The sequence below is a fragment of the Malaya genurostris genome, chromosome 1 (genome assembly GCF_030247185.1).
Source record: "Malaya genurostris strain Urasoe2022 chromosome 1, Malgen_1.1, whole genome shotgun sequence".
Lineage (NCBI taxonomy): Eukaryota > Metazoa > Arthropoda > Insecta > Diptera > Culicidae > Malaya > Malaya genurostris.
Window position 1 is genome coordinate 2987337 of NC_080570.1, and position 19918 is coordinate 3007254.

General features: G+C 39.2%; 1 protein-coding gene across 2 annotated transcripts in view; it reads right to left on the bottom strand.

Moving 5' to 3' along the window:
• LOC131429856 (GIGYF family protein Gyf) overlaps positions 1-19918 on the bottom strand; it is a 43915-nt gene continuing 23997 nt past the window's right edge. For both annotated transcript variants that reach the window (XM_058594271.1, XM_058594280.1), the window contains exons 2-8: positions 14717-15546; positions 14493-14648; positions 12204-14412; positions 9886-12126; positions 9726-9800; positions 6904-7058; positions 1-6845 (exon numbers count right to left, since the gene is read on the bottom strand). In XM_058594271.1, the coding sequence (XP_058450254.1) occupies positions 6720-6845; positions 6904-7058; positions 9726-9800; positions 9886-12126; positions 12204-14412; positions 14493-14648; positions 14717-15205 (5451 nt within the window). In that variant the 5' untranslated portion in view covers positions 15206-15546 and the 3' untranslated portion in view covers positions 1-6719. The remainder of the gene's footprint in view (positions 6846-6903; positions 7059-9725; positions 9801-9885; positions 12127-12203; positions 14413-14492; positions 14649-14716; positions 15547-19918) is intronic.

The window sequence follows — 19918 nt, forward strand, 5'->3', positions numbered from 1 at the left end:
TTTTAATTTTCAAGGATATATAACTTCTAATTTTTATTCCTTCTTTATATACGAAATTGTGTAAATTATCATTTTTTTTTCTTTTCCCTTCTGTCGTTTTCTAATTACATTGTTTCTCTCTCTCTCTCATTGTTTTTGGGAAAAGAAACCCCCGTCTTCAGACAGTGCGTTTTTTCACGCATTTTTTATGCCGAACTCAAACGTTCCATCCGGGTTAAGTCCATTGTTCAATAGAAAGAAAAAATGGTTGGTGTATAATAAGGATAATAGTAAACAAATATAGTAAAACGATCAATCAGCATCATCATCATCATCATCATCAAAATTCGTTTTATATGTAGTTTTTTTTTGTTATTCGTCTTCACTTTTGTATTTTGCTCTATTTTATAATAGTTTTCTGCTCGATCATGATTAAACTGCCTCCGAACCCCAGCTTATAACTTGAATGAAAAAAAAACAATAGATAATGGTAGTAATAGTTTCAACTTTGTTTTTTTTTGTCTCTCTTTTCTTTTTGCTTTCAATTTTTCCCCACCTGCTGCTCTACGCTCACAAGATGTTTCGCAAATCGTTGGAAGCTCTATTTTGCTTTGTTTCATTTCGTTACTCTTTTGGTTTTGCTGGCTTGGCTAGCTTTTCTATTCAACCTCATTCCTGCACCGCTTGTCGACGGTGATCAAACCTTCCGACCTTTATAAGGCTCTGCTGCGATTACTATTTTAGTCTGCTCTCGGTTCCTGGCTTATTCAAAAATGGCTAGTTGTTGGTTGCTTCCTGCGCGTTTGCTTCTCCTATCCCTACTAGTAGTGGCTATAGATGTAATAATAGTTTACAATTAACAGTTGTCGATTTTGTTTTTAACGTTGTTTATTCGTCAACTTAAAAATGGGTTCGTGTTGCCTCCGCCTCCTCCCCCACAACAAGTTCTTTTTTTATTTTGTTCGTCCGACCGTACGACGTTTCGAAAAACACACATTTGCAATTGCGTTTGATTTGCGTTTTGTTATCTCATTGGCTTAGAATGCATTTAGTTTAAATATTTATGTATATATATATATATTTTTTTGATTATCTAATCGGTTGGCAGCCCTTAATTAGTGTTAGTATTCCTCCTATTTTATTTATTTGTTGCAGGATTGGTTTTTGACTATACTTTTTTTCTAGCTGATATACCAAAAACAAACAAACGAAAAAACATAAATTTGACACTTCTATCCTAACCATTTTTATACTCTGAAAATAAAAGCGCTAACAAAAAGCTTTTCTCTTTTGACATTTTCCGTTTTAAAAACTCTGGTGGCGTGGTTTACTTTGATTCTGCACTTTCGAACAAACGGTGTTTCTCATTGCCATTTCTGCTCGCAGAGCAATCGACGCCACCTGCGTTTTTTTTTCAATGAGAACGCCATTTGATTTATTCAAATTTTGTCCAAGAAAATTTTTCACCGGCTACTTTGTTTTGATCTTAACGAGGCAATTTACATCAACCTCAGGAAGGCGGGCAATGTGCGAAAATCGCAAATGCAGTTTTCCCTGCCATCATCGGATGAGAATTCAGAAAAAAAGAAATACCAAGTTATTCAAGTACTATGTAACAGATAAAATGATGTTTTTTTACGGAAAATACTGCTTTTGCATTTTTTCAACAACACCTGTTATAAATTGCTCCGTAATCTAAAAAAAACGTATTATGCTTTTGTGTTTGATTTCTGTTTAAATATTATTGATTATTACAAGTTTACTGGAATATTCAGTATATGCTGGTAATACGTTCAAATAAAAAAAAGTCACGCACTTCTAGTACTATTTTTAGGAGCTACTAATTTGACTATTAGCTGTTGGAGATATTATGGAAGATTTGTTTTTTTTTTTGTTTTTCGGCAGAACTGCTAATTTGTGTGGTTCAAAAGAACAAAAATCAGATGTGCTACAAAACATCGATCTTATTATTTTTTTAGGAAAACTACAAAAAAGTAGTCAAAATTAAAAATACTCAACGAATTCCTAGCAAATACACGAAATCGTTTGGCAGAAATTGTTTCAGTAATATAATAAAATCAAATCACAAGAAAATCAAGTTTTCTAAACTGTAAGAACTTATACGAAATTGCTATAAATAACAAGGAATTGCTGAGAACTTAAGAAAACAGTTGTAAACGGGTCATTTCACCGAATAGATAGTTTCGTCGAAAACCTGTTTGACTTTTGCAAAATCACAAACGTATACTACATGGAATGAGAAGTCTCGGACCTAATAAAGAAAAAGCCGATTTTTAATTCTTCAGTATAATTTTCATCTCGATCACTTGACACACTTGACCCATCGGCCCTCCAACATTTTGATGCCCTTTGAAAAAAAAAAAGATTTGTCAAGGCCTTTAAAATAGGCTTCCGTTTCTGCAATGACCTTAGCATTTTTTCCCTGGAAAAACTGTTTCAGGATTGGAAATAGAAAATAGTCGCCCTAGGTCTGGAGAATACGGGGGATGATAGACCAATCCATACCGTAAATTATTTAATTTCACCGTTGCTTTAATGCATGAATGCGCTGGTGCGTCTTTTTCTATAGCTTGTTGAAAACTAGAACTCGTCTGACACGATCAGCTGTTCGCCCTTATTCTGAATAACGACGTATCGTTTTTTTGATCGTATTTAATTCGTATTCCTAATAACGTTAGCAAAATCAAAGGTAGCTAGGATTCGACCGAGCCATATTTGATCGAAAAACCAATACGTCGTTATTCCGAATAAGGGCGGTTATTCAAACACTAGTGGATAGATTGTCATGAAATTTTGTATTGGGCCAACAAAAATGTACACGGTTCGAAACTATTTACGTCTTTTCTGTGAGAGGCCAAGGACCTTTCATTCCATGCAGTATTAAAATTTGCTTCGTTGAATCAACCGGGTAGATTTTTGCTGTCCGACTTCGCTGCTACACGATGGGATTTGACTGAATCATAGAAACTAGCTTTACGCAAACCGAACAATACGAGGAAACATAGACAAACGTACTTCCTACAGCGTCTTCAAGTGCTTCCGACGACGAATGTTACCCGGAAGCATATACCAGGCAAATGAACACTGATGATTAATTGTGAACTACCTTATAATTTCTTGTTACTTACTGCAAACTTCGGAAAACTATTTTTGTGTGCCGCGGTAGCTCTGCAAAATTCTTGGAAGCAAACATGGAAAATCTCACACATTACCTATCAATTTTGGTTAACTTTATGTTTTATACTCGCTGACAATATTGTTTAATTTCAATTTTTGAATTGAGAATTTGAGCCTCTCGAGATTTCGATGCTCTGAACAAGGGGAAGCCCTAGCTCAAAACATCGCTAATTCTGAACTCTTTTTATCGGCTTTTACATGGATTTCAAAAACTTATTTCTTTGCCGTCGGTAGCAGCAAACCTGTATTCCGCCCGTTTGTCCGGTCTACTCAAAGCTAGGAACTATCCTTCAGTTAAGCTCGAAACTCCGTTGTGGCGAAGCCGAAATTTTGATTTCATTACGACGACAAGGTAACAAGATCAGTGATTAAATCGGGAGCGGCAGCCTTTTGCAAGAGAAATTCTAAGCCACCCGTTTGCTCGGTTTATGTAAAGCTAGGAGTGTCACTGGTAAATATTAAATAAATACTAAATATCCAAACGACCATTACAGCATCAAACACTAAAGAAAATTTTATTCCAAATGATCACTATGCCAAATGACCATTAGGCTAAATAATAATCATGCCAGTACCATTTTTTATTAAATCCACTCGTGGAGTGATCTGAACCCGTTTACTTTTTCGAGCAAAAATATCAACAGAAATGAACAAATAACACTGCAAGTTTCATAAAACCGTTCATTTGATCAAATTTCAGTGCAAAATACTGCCACCGAGCGAGTGTAATCAATGGAAGTCGACATTAATGGCATTATGTCAATCAGCGTTATGACAAACGGTATTATTCCAAATAGGGTAGCATCAACAGAAGGAATACATTTTTGAAAAATATTTTAACAGATGACTACGAGGCAAAGTTGTACACTGAAAATCGAGTTTACTTTTTTTGAAGAGAAATCGCTCTTTGTCGAGCTTTTCTATGAGCTACCCAAAATTAGGCTTCCGCTCAAATTTTGGGTAAATAGCCGATTACTCCTTCTGAGTTCATAGTGTTTAGTAACTGAACCGTTATCTACTCAAACCTTGACTTGATTGTAAAAAAATAGAAAGCGAGCATTGCCAAAGTTTCCATAACACTTTGGCTAAACCATCATTTAGCTAAACATTGAGATCATCGTTTGCACTGTAGTTGATTTTGGGTATGTTTCGACCTAACATTAGGTAGCGGTTGGTAAGTGTGTAACGAGACAAAGCTCATTGGTTGCTTTGATTCAACTTCATTCGTTATGATCAAATGTCAAGTATGGATGCAGTGGCAGTTCCTTTTTGTTTCCTTCTGATTGTTTTGGGAAGACTTTCCAAAAAAAGATGATGATGTGTCCTAAGAACAAAATAAGGTCAGTCTCTGATTTTCTTTTCCCATGTGACTCTCAACGAGTGAACAAATCGTTTCGCGCTCAGAGTGGAGAAAAATTTCGACTAGAACAAATAAATCCCTGCTTTGTTTGTGTTATAAAAAGAAGTATTGATAAGCAAAAGCAAAGTTGTTATTTGTCCACATTTTATTGAACAAACCCAGAATTTTTATTGTAGTTATTCTGAAAAAAAACTTTAGGATAGAATTGCCCAAAATTTTTCTTACTTGCATAAACTTCAAAAAATATTTCAATATCTCAAACAAAAAATTCATAATGAAATAAAATTAGCTACAACGAAGCAAAAAAAAAATTAAAAAATCGAATACGGAAGCGGTACATAAAGTGTAGTAAAATCAATTAAATAAAACTAGTAGTTCGCTGGTCATACAAGTCCTGGAGACTTTGTTTTTCTATCAGAATAATAATGTGCAAAATGTCGGAAATAAAGTTTAAGTTTAAGGTTGTGCATTCAAAGTAGGAGTAACGTAACGGTATCTCCACTCATTTCCGTCTTAGTAGTTATCTCATATACTCAAACCATAAATTAGAGTGATATCTGTTTTGTTTATGCTCGATCCATGGACTCTAAGGGTAAGGTGAAAATAGGTGCATTCGTTGATTGAAGGTCGAGTAATCCGCAAATGAAAAAAACATGGCGACCCTACTAATAAGATGACTATTGGTACAATACCCCAATACCTTTCATAAGCAAATTTATGTTTAGGTCTTATTTAAAAAAATGCAAGATGCATCAATTTTTACCTCGTTTTGACGATCGATGATCATTAGGCATACAATCAGCTGACAAAGAGGTCATTTGGCATAGAGTCGTTCGGCAGAAAGGCCTTTTGCCATAAGGCCATTTGGCATAACCCAGCTAGGACAAGGGCATTCCGGCAGCTGCCAGAAAATCTACACTATCCCGTAGGTCCGTGTTTGTATAATACATATACTCGATTGTTTATGTTAATTGATTTAACTTCTATCAAACGTAAGGCCAGCGTGAAGATAGCAAGTTGACCGTAAATAATGTTTATGCAAAATTTGAGCCAAATAAGAACATACGGAAATTAAATTTCGGAAAAGTCTTAATTTTCGGTGGAACCGCCAAAAAATTTTAAATTTTGATTACACATATTGCCAATCTTTTCGTGAATCCTAGGTCAAATTTAAAGAATAAAACTATACACTTTGCTTGAGTTTGAGCGAATATTACTAGGAAACTGTCAAAGGCTAACCAAGATTTTGGTGACGTAAAATGTTTGTGTCTCAACATTAACTGGTTACGATTAGCTGAGTACCAAGTTGACTGAAGATGACTTCTCGGTACAGTAAAAATTTGATTGCTTGAACATGAAAGAAAAGTCAGATTGGAAATTTAAGGTGGGTATAGACTCAAATCACATAAAATCGTACAGTTTTACGAATGCAATGAGAACGCTTCAATAAAAGGACCGAATTTTGTAACATAAAATATTAAGACTCTATTATTGATTGAATTATTTTCCAACAAAAAAAAAGTAACTATTATTTGGCGAATTATCCGATTTCTTTTCGACATCCGAAAACCCGTTACCGACTAACATTGCAAAAATAAATTATTTGTTTCTTTATACATAATTTTCACAAGCGTATGATTAATGGTGAACCACCTCGGCGGGTCTATACTACAAAACACGAGTGCCTCCCCGTCTTGCAGCGTCTGCGAGTCGCGTACCAGAAAACCAGTTCATAGTCGGTTCAAGATATTTGCGTGTAGTTTGAATCCTATAGGTATTTGCAAAATAAACAAATTCTAATCAGAAAACGCAAAAATGAAATTCTCACTCAATGACAGTGAAATCTAACATAGGAAACACAAAACATCGGATTATCTCCTACAGTTCAAAATGATAAATAGGCTTTAAAATTTCCAAACAAACATCGAAATAACATGTCGGTACTCTAAGTAAGGCTTTCCGCTATTTTTTGTTGTTGTATAGGAGCTATTTGGGATGTCCGGATGCCAAAACTAACTCTGCTGGCTAATGGAATTACTTTGCAGTATTACTACTATCGAAACAACGACTAACGAAAAAAAATATCTCTCTGACTTATTGCTAAATGTGTGTTTTTCTTCTCTTTCTTCTTTGTGTATGTGTTTGTGTGGTAGGAGGGGAAAAAGTTCTGACAGGGTACGACTTAAGCATTATCGCCGTAGTCGCGATCACCCACATTCAGGCGGTCCGGGGCAGCGGTCACCGAAAAGCCCAGAATTCGATTATCGAGCTTGGTCATTTTGTTTTTCTTCACTTTCTTACCTTTGCCCTGCGGATGAACTATCCGTTAAAGGGTATCTGATAGAATGGAATTTTTTTGTTCTCACCTTAATTTCCTGGAAATCATTGGACGACGGATTGATGGCCGGAGCCGGTTTGCACATGTCGTCAATGTGTGCATTCTTCTGGCGCATCAAATTCTTGTACTTGGAGCGTCTCTCCAGGAACTGCTTAGCGAACTCGGAGCATTCTTTCGTTTCTCCTGCAAAAGGAACAAAATGAAAAGGAACGATACTATTAATCTGCTTCATAGCTGATATTTTCATTGTTGATATTTTCTTAGTGTTCAGTGCTTTTATTATTGCTTTATAGTTGAAGAATGTAACAATTTTACGTTGTGTTATGACGATGATTGAACATCTCAACATCATGATAGCCACCATTGGAGGAGAAGAAATGATGGTTTACCAACTTTCCGGAAGAACGACAACTCATCATTTCCTTCCGTAGGTGTAGCGGAGTTGGGGATTTGTGTAGATATGAGGTCTATTGATTCGCTTTAAGCTAGCGATACGACCATAGTATAAGATGAAACAAACAATGAGAGGTTTGTTTTCATAATAAAGTGCAGAAAAAAAGAAAATTAGAACATGTTCACTGACTACACCATTCCTGTCAAATCAGGAGTCCAATATCTATGATCACTAGTGCCATGTAATCACCAATTTAACACACAGAAGATCGGTGACGATGAACAAACTTCTTGAGCCAGTCCATATGAATATTACATAGGTAACTCGAATCACACATCTCCTCACGAAAAATAAATTTCTACTTAGCATAGAATCACAATCACAAAAACCACAATTATTGAACTTTCTATTAAAAAAAAAATAATATTCGAAACAATTTGACGGGAATGAAAATTTTTCACGTCCGACGCGCAAGCCTACTGCGATCATTTATGCAGACTCCTTGTCAGTGAACACAATTTTGCGATAAAAAAGCAGATCTGTTCGACGCCTACCATGATCTAAAGGCTTCAATTCCGGAACCAACTGGATCTTGTATGTAGATCAGTCTTTTCGTAAAATTGTTCGAACAGAGGTGCACGCCGTAGAATAGACAAATTCGGGTGTTCCGAAACACTCTCATTCACATCAGTTTACGCACAGTTTTAGCACTGAACGATAGTTTGAAGTCCAATAAAGTGTAGCCCGCGCAAAATTTAAACATCATTCGACCGTCATTGGTAGTTCAGTCCATGAACGCCAAAAATATTACGCAATTTTCTGTGTGTTTCACGAGCTGAACTATTACTCTCTAGTTTCACAATTTTTCTTTAGGTGTCCATGATGAATTACCGAACAAAAAAATCAGAACATTGACTATAACAGTTGGATCAACAGAATGAAAGTTATCTCTATCGGAAGATGACCCATAAAAAACACCCTTTAGAAAGGCTTTGCAATGGCTATGACACTCGATTTTAGAACCGAGATATACTATTCGGTTCAGTTCGTTTGAATCGCATACATAATTTTTCAAAATAGTTCAATATTCTCCTCAGTGTGTAAAAATTCACTGATTCTCTCGGAGATGACTCAATCAATTTTCAGAAACTTAAACTTATACAGAAGGGATCAGGGTTTCTCAATCTTAGCATTGGTGGTGTATGAACGAGGTAATTCAAGCTTTTCGAACTCGATGTCGTTCATTCGGATTTAACTTATTCAAATGAATTATTTGGTCTTTGGTAAATTGAAAAAAAAAAAAACAAATGAACCTAAACAGATGTGATTTCGGTTGGATATCTGGGAACATATATTTATTATACTATGTTCACACTATCCGAAAATTGATTGATACTGTTCCATCCATGATGCGAAAAAGAAAAACTTACATTAGCAACATTCGGATAATAAGAAATAAAAAAAACAGTTGCTTCTTCTAGCTATGGAGGATGTTATCGTTGATGTTGGATGTAGTAAGCAAAAAATGTTTTTTTTTCATCCCAATTATTGCATTTTGATGTGAAAACTAAACTTTGGAAGATTGCATTGCTAGTTTTCAATGTTCAGTATAATTCTACTGTCACTCAGAATTTATTCGCATCGAAGTTGAAAGCCTCATCGAAACAATGATTTAGCCCTAGGCACACATTATAACACGACGATTCGTCGACTACAATCGATTTAATTCAATAATATGATTTTTTTCTTACGGAACCGAGCCCTTTATTTAACGAGCTTCAAAAAAATATTTGTGATGTCAATATATCAATGTTGTTATTGGAGTTCTGTTCTCAGATTTTCAAACACAATGATGAAACCCACTTCCTTCAACGCCCTAAGAGATGACTACATTTCCTTCAATTGTCCTCCATTTAATTTAAAAAACAGATTTGAAAGATTTCTTCTATGATGATTACATGGCTACTTTGATTGAAAACGGGTTCGACGCAAGCTTGTCAATTGACATAGTCAAAAATGACGGAAAGTGCTGAGAGGGTTGTGCTTGACTGATGATTATAACAAGTTATTTGAGGAAAAAATGTTTTAATGTGACGTTGTTGAATATGAAACGACGCGATGGGCGAACATGTTATTTCGCTTAAAACATGAAATCAGAGTTATAACTTGTTTTATCTTATAGTTTGAACATAGTATTAAAATCAAAAATGTTTTTTTTGTGAATCGATTTTAAATTCTTAAAGCCAGTTTTTTCAGTATTTTAATTCGAAAATTCGACTGATTTTGTGAATATCACTAGCTTTGTCATTTTTTGACAATAACTATTCAAAAGAAAAAAATGCTATAAAGTTTAGCCTGTTTCAAAAGACAGTCTAGAACAATTTCAGAAGAACAAAGTATGCAATGTGACATTTTGAGACAAAGTCTAAAAAAATTTGTTTTAAATCGTTACTCACCAAGATACAGCCGAATGTAGTCCTTCACTTCGAACGGTGATTCAATGTCCTGCAGAAAACCAACGAATGTCGGAACTAGAATGACAGAACAGATTTGCACCGTTAGCACAATCGGACATAAAAATCATCACAACTAGGCATCTGTTACTAAGCTACTCACTATCAACGTTGCTGTTTAGCGAAGTCAAAGCACGAGTGCACCAGCCGGTGAATTCACCGGTCTGGTCGGAAATAGGCATACGTTCTTTTCGTTCGTTTCCGGCACCTGCGGAACCGGAAGCGTTCTTCCCGGCATTAGGACCCTTGCTGGTCATGGCATTCCGACCTTGCTGTGGATGTTGCTGTTGGGTTTTCTGCTGTTGCTGTTTAGCGGCCGCTACAGCATTCGAAGACGATGCAGTCGAGATGCTTCCCATTGTCTTACTCTTACTCAACATTTGCTTCTGGTTTTGCGCCTGCTGCTGTTGTTGTTGTTGTTGTTGATGGTGAGCCAACTGCTGATGATTTTGCTTTTGACGGCCGTTCTTGGCGGAAGGATTTGGTTCCTCCCAGAAACCTCCGGAACTAACATTATTCTGTTCGTCACCCGAGTTTCCCCATAGCTTGGCTGTATTCCAAGTCAGAACATTACCGTGACTCTGCCAGACGACCGTACCAAGCAAATCATCTTTCTTCGAAGGCTTCGAAGAGGAAGCTGCAATGGCAGCCGCAGTGATAGCAGCGGCATTCTTTTCGCGAGCACGCTCCGCAGCTGCGGCTTCCTCGGCCTGAATCTCTGCCAGAGACTTAATATTCTGTGGAATCAGATTTTGGGCGTTCCACTTAAGCTTACTGTCGATCTGGGACTGAAGTTCTACCATTTCTTGCTGTTGTTGTTGCTCCCGGAGTGATTGCTCCTGGCGCGCTAGAGCAACACGGCGTTCGCGTTCTGCCTTTTGGATTTCAGCCAGGCTTGGTCCACTGTTGACAGTCTCGACATTAGACGCAGACCAGGGAGCAACCTTGGTAACCGGGCGCTGCGATGGAGTTTGCTGTTGCTGTTGCGGCTGCTGTTCCTGAATTTTCAGCGCTTCACGACGCTGATTTTCTAAGAGCTTTGCCTTTTTCTGAGCTTCTAACTCCTCTTGTTTCTTTTTATCCTCGAGTTGCTTCCGTTTGACCTCTTCCTGTTGCTGCTTCTTCAGTTCCTTCTGGCGTTTCTTCTCTTCCATCTCTTTTTTGAGATTGATGAATTCCCCCTGCTCATCATCCAGGTGATGTTGTTTATGCTGCTGCTGCTGTTGTTGATTTGTATGCTGCTTTTTGTTCCCCTTCGGTGGGGCAGTCTTGCTTGCCGCAGCAGCTAACTGCTCTTCAACATCCACATTGTTCACCATTTTGTTGTTTGACTTGTTGTGTTTTTCCGGTTTTACCGACTGTTGGAAATGTTGAACTTGGTGAAGTTGCTGTTGGGCCTGCTGTTGCTGCTGCTGTTGTTGTTGTTGTTGTTGTTGCTGAAGAAAATGCTCCTGCTCTTTTCTATCCTCTTTAACGGGTTTCGAAGTGTATTGCTGTTGAGTAACCATGTTTTCTATCGGTTGCTTTTGCGGAGTTCGCTCGAATGGTTGATTCGATTGATGATTAGCTTGTTGATGCTGCTGAATTTGTTGTTGTTGTTGTTGCTGCTGTAACTGTTGCTGATGATGATGATGCTGTGTTTGTTGCTGTAACTGTTGTTGGTGATGCAGCTGTTGTTGCGGCTGTTGTTGCTGCTGCTGATGCTGTGTTGGATGTTGCTGTTGTTTTTGTTGTTGAGACTCTGAGACTAGTTTCTCCTGGTTTTGTTTTTCAGCCTGCTGGTGGTGCTTGAACAGAGAAACAACCGAGGGGGCCTGTGGTTCGTTGCCAACATTTGCATTGCCCATAGGATGACCGCCACCCAAATGAGACTGTGGCTGGGATTGTGGGGTGATTAACGAGCCAAACGAGGAAGCACTCGTCGGTGGCAGGTCGCCCCATCCACTGCTTAGTGGGCGCAAACTTGACTGCTGCGGTGGCATCGATTGCGTCTGTAACCATGGCGACATCAGTTCCACTGGAGCCTTCGCCGGCGGCACAGACGACGGTTGCTGTTGCTGTTGTTGTTTATGCATCGACAGTTGCATTAGCAGCGACTGGATTGGATCGTTTTCTATGTTCGGTTTCGGTACAGGTGGCTGTTGCGATTGATGCTGCTGCTGTTGTTGTTGTTGCTGCGGCTGCTGATGGGATTGTGCCGTCATGCTACTCATCATGTTATGCTTCAACAGCATATTGGTGCTGAGCGGAAGGTTTTGTACTGGAGGTTGGTGGTTAAAGTTAATGCTATGGATCAGCTGTCCCAAGCTGTCGTGACCGGCAATGGGATCGACGCTAAGATTACCTGTAACAGTTGACGGAAAAGCAGTTGGTTACTTTTGTTGGTTAAAAGCAAAAAATTATATAGTGAACTCAACTCACCAAGCATCGGCCGCCCGGATTGGGGTTGTCCAAAATCGGGTATCGACATTTTCTGGAACGCACTGTTCAGACTGTTAGACTTTTGCAACTGCTCAAGCACAGGATGGGGACCGGGTTGCGGTTGCGACTGATTCTGCTGTACTTGATTCTGTTGTTGGGTGTGCTGCTGCTGCTGTTGTTGCGCCTGTTTGAGATTGACTAGCGATTCTTGTTGGGGCACAATACCACCGAAAATACTTGTCGTATTGGGAGGATTCGTAGAACTGGTAGGCGGTGGAAGCGATGGCGATATCAACATACTCTCATTCAACTGCAGCTGTGCTACGTGTTGAGCGATAATGACGTTCTGCTGATCAGGAGTCAACAGTCGCCAGTTTTCGAACTGTTCTAGTTTCTGCGTCACGATACTTTGCTGCCGTAACAGATTCAACTTCTTGGTGAACTGAAACTGCGCCGAGAGGTCCGTATCGAGCGGTTGGTTTTGTTGATGAAGATGCTGAAGAGTAGAGGCAGGTTTCTGTTGCTGGAATGAGCTGGTCAGAGCCGGAGAGGGTTGAGACTGTTGTTGTTGTTGTTGTTGCTTAGAGTTAATCGTATTGCTCTTAATCGGTGGTATGTTCATCGAGTTCAAAAATGGAATGGCACCACCACAGAGAGCTACAAGTGTCCCCAACGTTGTGTATATTTCATCACAAGCTCGACGTACCGAGAGAGAATCATCGAAATATCCCGCACGATACCACTCAGTCATTTCCGATGCTGGGAACGGACCCTGAACTTTACCCTGCGGGTCCCTGTAGTACCATATATCTGTCCCTGGATGTAGTGATGGTATCTGTGGACCAACGCCATGCAACATCGAACGATTAACGTCCGAAAGAAGCATATTTCTATTGCTAGTACCATTTTCCCCGAACAGTTGTTGCATTGCCACTGGATCTTTCGAAAGCAACAGATTCATTGGCATTTGTGATTCGAGAACAGGTGATTTGTTCAAAGAATGCATTACCAACGGAGTGGCATTCATTTCGCTGCCACCCGTATATTCGTCATCCATAATCAACTGCGCAACCATATCATCGGCCACTTCTTGCATACGATCTACACTAGAACTAGAAGCGGATTTCTTCGGTTCATCACTGGATTGTGTCTCGCTACTACTACTACGACTTTCGTTGGGATTAGGATTGTTCAGGATGCTACTGCTGCTGCTGCTGTTGTTGTTCGTGGTCGGTTTAAGAATGTCACATTCAACCACTACTTCTTGAGATGCCTTCGGAGCTTCCACCGATGAAGGATGAGAACTGATAGATTCACGAGATGACGACAGTCCCTTTCCACTGAAGGTATCCTCTTTCGATCTACTGGACTCAACCTCTTCTTTCTGGTCTGCTTCAGGACGTTCCTCTTGATTGCTTTCCTTTTTGGATTCGACGGGCAATTCTTCCTTGTCTGAAACATGATTAGGTAATTCATCCTTCGGTGTACTTCCTTCCTTTGACGAAACACTCTTTCTGGAACTCGTATCCGAACCTGTTTTTCTATCCAAATGATTTTCCTTGCCGCTGTCGTCCTCCAATCTACCATCGACGTCATTATCGGAATCATGGAACGCCCCACTCGCATCGAAGCTTCCACCGTAATCGGAAGGATTCTCTGTCGCCCACTCCGGAAGCTGATCTTCCGTTTCCCAATTTCGCCGCAATGCACTCATCCGTTCACCACCGCCGCTACTCGTATTCAAATCATTCACACCACCGCCACTCAGTGCCGAGAGTCGCGGCTTGTATGCCCCCGATGACGGAATAATGCGTTCGCTGCTTGCAGAAGGATGCAGATTGTTCAACGCACCGGAACGAGTCATCCCGGGACCATCGCTAGTTCCTCTGTCCTCTTCGCGCCAACTAGTCGAACGTGACCACTTGTCCCGCAAGCTTGAACCGGTCGACAGAACCGTCGTGCCCACACTACCGCTGCGCCAATCGGTAGCATTTGGTTCGTCATCCGGACGAGCCCGGCGCCAACTTTCCATGTTGGCCGTCCGTGCCCGAACTCCAAACTCCTTACGAGGTGACGAAGTAGAACTATTCCAGTCCGCTTCGCTACCTGCGTTAACACCACCGCCGCCGCCGCCGCTACCACCACCGCTTCCCGTACTGCCACTGAGGGTCCCACCGGTGCCGTTGCGTTCCAGCCATGGTCGTTCACCCTGCGAGAAATGACGGAACGATGAAATATGAGGGCTCAGTTTATTGAATGAGCTTTCTTTGAGTGACTGGTAATACTTACTCTTCCCACGCTCCTGGACTCATCGTCGTAGAAAGAGGTCGACCTTTGATACCCGAGATAGATCCCTCTACCTCGACCTCTTCCTCGATCCACTGAACCACCGCGGGCACCACGCCCTGGAACACCCAACGAAATACTTCTGGACTGCCAGGGACGCTATTCGGGGAAAAACAGGCGTTACTACTAACGACAGACTGTCACTAATGAAGTTGTGCTTGTCTTACCCTGGTATCCGGTTCCGGAACCACATCATCGTCCGTGCTAGGAGTCAACGCCAGAGGACACTGGAGCTTCTCAACGTATAGGTTTTTGAAGTTAACCAATATCTCTGGCGTTTTGACCGATTTCACGTCGAACAGTGCCAACATTTCCTCCCTCCCGTACCGGAACTCAGCCAACGCGTACCTGGTCGTTGTGGTGGCAGCTCCTGCAGCACTTACGGCAACAGAACCTGCTGCAGCATTAGCAGCCGACAAATTAGTCGATCCACCCCCACCACCAGCCGAGATCGAGCTGCTACTATTGTTGTTATTGTTATTACTGATGGTCGTCTGAATATTGTTGGTGCTGCTGCTGCTGCTGTTGGTGGTGGTGGCGGTGGTGTTATTATTGACATTACTATGGGGTGGCCCACCAATGCTACTCACAGCATTACTATCGAAAGTAGCAACTTTACGCAGCCATGCGGGTCCAAAGTTGATAGCGTCACCCATGATGCTGTTATTTATTATGCTGCTACTGCCGAAAGCACCGCAAATATCAATGCGTACTAGTAGAATAGTCGTTTTGCCTGAAGCTTGGTTCTGTTCAATTTTTTCAACAAAGATCTTCCTTCTACTTCCTTCGCGCGCTATTTTAGTCCTTCTGTTACTTTTCTTCTGAATTCAAACAAGATTTCTTCTTCTTCTTCTTCTTTATCTTTTGCAAGCCCCCACTAAATGTGCCCACACTAAGCAGCTGGTGCTGTCTTAGCTTGTTAGCCGAAAGAAACCACAGCGCTTTCCGGACTCGGTTCCGCCAAGCCGCGAATTTCAAACACCCTTGCTTCGGAAGTCTGCAAAATAAGGAGAGAGAGAGAGAAAAACAGAATCATGAGTACACTTTTTGATTCGATTTTAAGGTTATGTTTTCAAATGTGGTCGATCAAATGTCAATATTTTTCTTGCTACCCAGAGTTCATCACTGACTGTCGTTATGCATTCGGTTTCAAATGAAAAATACTGCATAAGCACTTTTCATACAGTGCTTCACAGTTTAAACATTCAATTAGTCCATGCCAACAAGAAAACCGATGACCGGCAGCCGATCTAAGCTTCGCACATACGATCAAATTACGATTTGATTGAAATCACAAGGTTAAATCCATTATTATCGAGGCCATTAAACTGATGACAGTTAGTTATGTTCAGAGTGTTTCACATCTATTCGAGGTTAAGTGACTCACCTTGGGACAAATCTCTGATAGTTGTGCCAAAATTGGTTGGAGTTATTTTTTTGGATTTTCTCACTGTAAAAATCGTCATTCGTCGAGATCAGCAAATGTCTGTATTTGTGAGCTTAGATTCAAATGAAAAGGATCGTAGTCCTATAGCTTGTTATAAAATTTCATTCGGATCCGACTTACAGTTCCGGAGTATAATGGGGTAAAACGGGCAAAAAAAACTAAACCGATTTTCACAAACTTAGATTTGAATGAAATCGATCTCATTTTCTCATAGCATGCTGGTGAATTCTATTCGGAACCGACTTCCCACTCCGGAGTAATGGGATAAAATGTGGTGAAAAACAAAAAAAACTGCACTTTTCCCATAGCTAACAGCGTCAGGCACGTACCCAGAGAGGGGACCCGAAACAGAGACAAAAAAAATGTTTGATACAAAGTGAACCTTGTCAAAACTAAATAAAATGGAAATTAAATACGGGGCAAAATAAACTACAATAATATTAAGACACTTAATTGTTCTGGATGACTGGAAAGAAGAAGTGCGCGAGCTTACCATAATCGAACAAGATTCTGCAAATTAGAAAGATATCCTGCCGCTGGATCTCGCACAAACTTATTTAGGACTAAAAAGACGAGCGCAAGTGCACTTCGAGTACATGTTTGGCTGGATCCATTATTATACACCAGAGAAATGAATGATTACCCGACAATGGACTTAAGTCGTCGCGGCACGAGTGCCTGGAAGGGAGATTCAATAGGTCGGAAAGATAATGATGTCGGTTTTCTGGGATTGTCATAGTATACTTTTGGAGTACTAAATTGATTGAAGACAGAAATCCCAAACCTAAAGCCATCTCTGAGAAATCGATGTGAGTTTTGAAATTTTAGACCGCTAATTCCGGAATCTGATACCGAAACCTGTATAGCTAAAGTAAGTTTGTATAGCCATCAACTAATATGACCTACAAATTAAGAAGATGCTTTCCGTTCTCCACGAATCGAAGTAAGGGATCTATCTCGGACCACTTCTCAAAATCCATAACAAGTCTTGTGGATTTTTGTGCTCTAGAAATGGACATTTAAATTTGGGTCTGTTAAAGAAATGGCTTATTTACTTAAGTCTTAATCTACTTCAGTAACTTTTTTTTTTCATTCTGCGCCCCTCCCGAAACCAAATCCTGGGTACGGGCCTGAACAGCGTAGGTGTAAATAAAATTTTGCAAAGGGTCAGAACTCTTTAAATCGCCCAGGAAAAAATGACTGTTTTTTTTTTTCAAGTGTTGATAATTTGGTTCTATTTGATCATTAAAATAACTTTCCAGAAGAAACATTGAAAAAAAAAATGTCTTATTTTAAAATGAGTTTTCGCCACTTTTTTCAACAAATAATCATATTCAAATTAAACTGGTACAGATCTGAAATAATGCAATGAACTTAAATGTACCGTATAGAAATTACGACAAAAAAGTTTGTTTCGTGATCATTTTACACAATTGAATTCTGGACCTTTGAAAAGAATCGAGAAAATTTTGTGAGCGTTTTACAACAGAGCTTCAAATTGTCACGCATTCTCGATTAAAGAGTCCAATTCAAGATACCTCATATTCGTTTTTTTTTGCTGTGCCATTCGAAAATGACCGCATCCAAAACAAATAAAAAAAGACGAAGCATTTTCGTCTATCATAGCAAAAAAGAGAGTATCACTGCTAAATCACTCGTTCCTTTATGACAAGAAGATACCAAACTAACATTCAATTCTCATTCTTTCATCGATATGTTGAGAATCTGTTAAGTTTGGCAATAGCGAGTGTCTGAAATTTGATAAATCGAAGTAATTACACTCCAGAAGCTCTTTGAAAACCAACACTACTACAAACTTGAACACCAACAGGTAAAAGTCATTGTGAATCGTTTTCTGTCATTATCGATTCTCAAAGCTTCGGTTGAATATCTACACTGCATACTATGGGATTTTCACTGAAAACCGAAAATGACTGCGCAACTGAGAGTGACATTTATATTTCGTCATTTTCGTATATTTTGAGTCAATGACATGACTTTTTTTTAGCTCTGCTTCGCAACATCCGGCGCGTAGGAAAAAATACCATGCCACGAGTCATACTTTACGTCATACGTTTCAATAAAATAATCGTTGATCCACAAATTTTTAACGGAGTTAGATTCTAAGATGTTTTATTGTATTGTGATAGTTTTCAAAAAATTTAAAAAAAAAATCATGAAAATTCATTTTTTTTTTCGTAATTTTTGATACAATAAGCTTAAGTTGTTTATTGCATTATCTGCGTTTTGTGAAAGTTTCATTCGAATATGTTTATTTGTTGAAGAACGTCATGATTTTATTAGAAAAGTGACGAAAAATTCCATTTCTCAATTACTTTTTTTTTCAACTTTTCATTTGGAAAGTAATTTTAATGATCAAATAGAACCAAACTAACAACACTTAAATAAAAAATTAAAAATAGTAGGACGATTCATTTTTCTTCCACGTCCGATTTCCAGTTTCGGATCAACGGGGTAAAGTATGCAATGCATCTTAGAAAAGGGTACACGAATATTCTCGTTCTCGAAGACCGCTGGACCAATTTTCATGAACCTAAATTCAAATGATTGTCCATATGGTCCCAAAGCCTGCTAATAATTTTCATCCGGATCAGATTTCCGGTTCCGGAGTAGTGAGGCAAAAAGTGTTAATCAAGGTTAAAAAATTTACTCCATTTTCTCGGAAAGGTTCTGCGATCCCAAAGTCTGCTTCTGAATTTTATTCATATCCTACTTTCGGTTCCAGATTGAAAGGGTAAAATGTGCAAAAGAATAAAAGAAGAAGCACTCGAAATTCTCAGACAGCACTGAGACGATTTTTGCAAACTTTGATTGAAATGTTAGGTTTTATGGTGTTACCATGCTGTGAAATTTTATCCGCATCCGACTTCCAATTCTGGAAATATAAGCAAAGCGTAAAATATAGTTTAATGACGGAGTGTGAAGGATTCAAACATTTAAATTTTACAAATAACACACACGTTGTACATGACACTGTACTAAAATCTTATCAATTTATGACCAAAACGGGTTTTAGCTATACGGATCCTTGATTTCCGGTTCCGGAAGTACCGGAAAAGGTGATCAAAATCTCTAAAAAACGGAACTCACTTGGATCCCTTCGAGATAGTTAAGCCGATTTCCACAAATTTGAGCGCAAACGCAGTGCTGTGGTCTCATAGGTTACTACGAAATTTGATCTAGATCTGACGACGATCCAGATTGACGTGGGGACATTTGTTTATCCGTAATTTTAAATATGAGATATTTCAGAAGTACAATTGTAGGTCAAGTTATCTTTACTTTAAATCAATTCCAATAACGATATTAAGACAAATAAAAAAAATTACCGCAATGGCTTTCGGCGAAAAAACTTTGACCCAAACAAATATGTGTCAAAAATTGGGAGCATTATTACCCAGTTTCATACGGGGGAATGAACCGAATTACATTTTTGTAGATTCAGAAATCAAATATGTCGTATTTTCAGATAGCTTAAAAATAGCAAAATGCATGAACAATTTATTGAAATATATAAACTGACGTTATTGACAAAGAATGCGAAAATCGACCGAAAAAGTTCGAAGTGCAATCATGAGCTGCTTAAACTGAACAAAACAGTGAATACCTTCCGTTGCGGTAAGCAAATTATCAATTTGAACAACGCATTAATCGAAACACGGCCAGAATGGGCTCGAAGACATGGCAACGTATTTCTGCAGCATGACCACAATCCCGCACTTTCAGCCAAACTGGTCAAAGAAACAGTGTCTACGCTTGGTTGGGATCCACCATATTCACCGGACATGGAGCCTTCCGATTATCATATCTTTTCATCGATGGGACACTCACGTACATTGCAGTAAAACTTCATTCAATTCAATTGAAACTGAATGTGGAACACATTGACGATCTCTCTAAT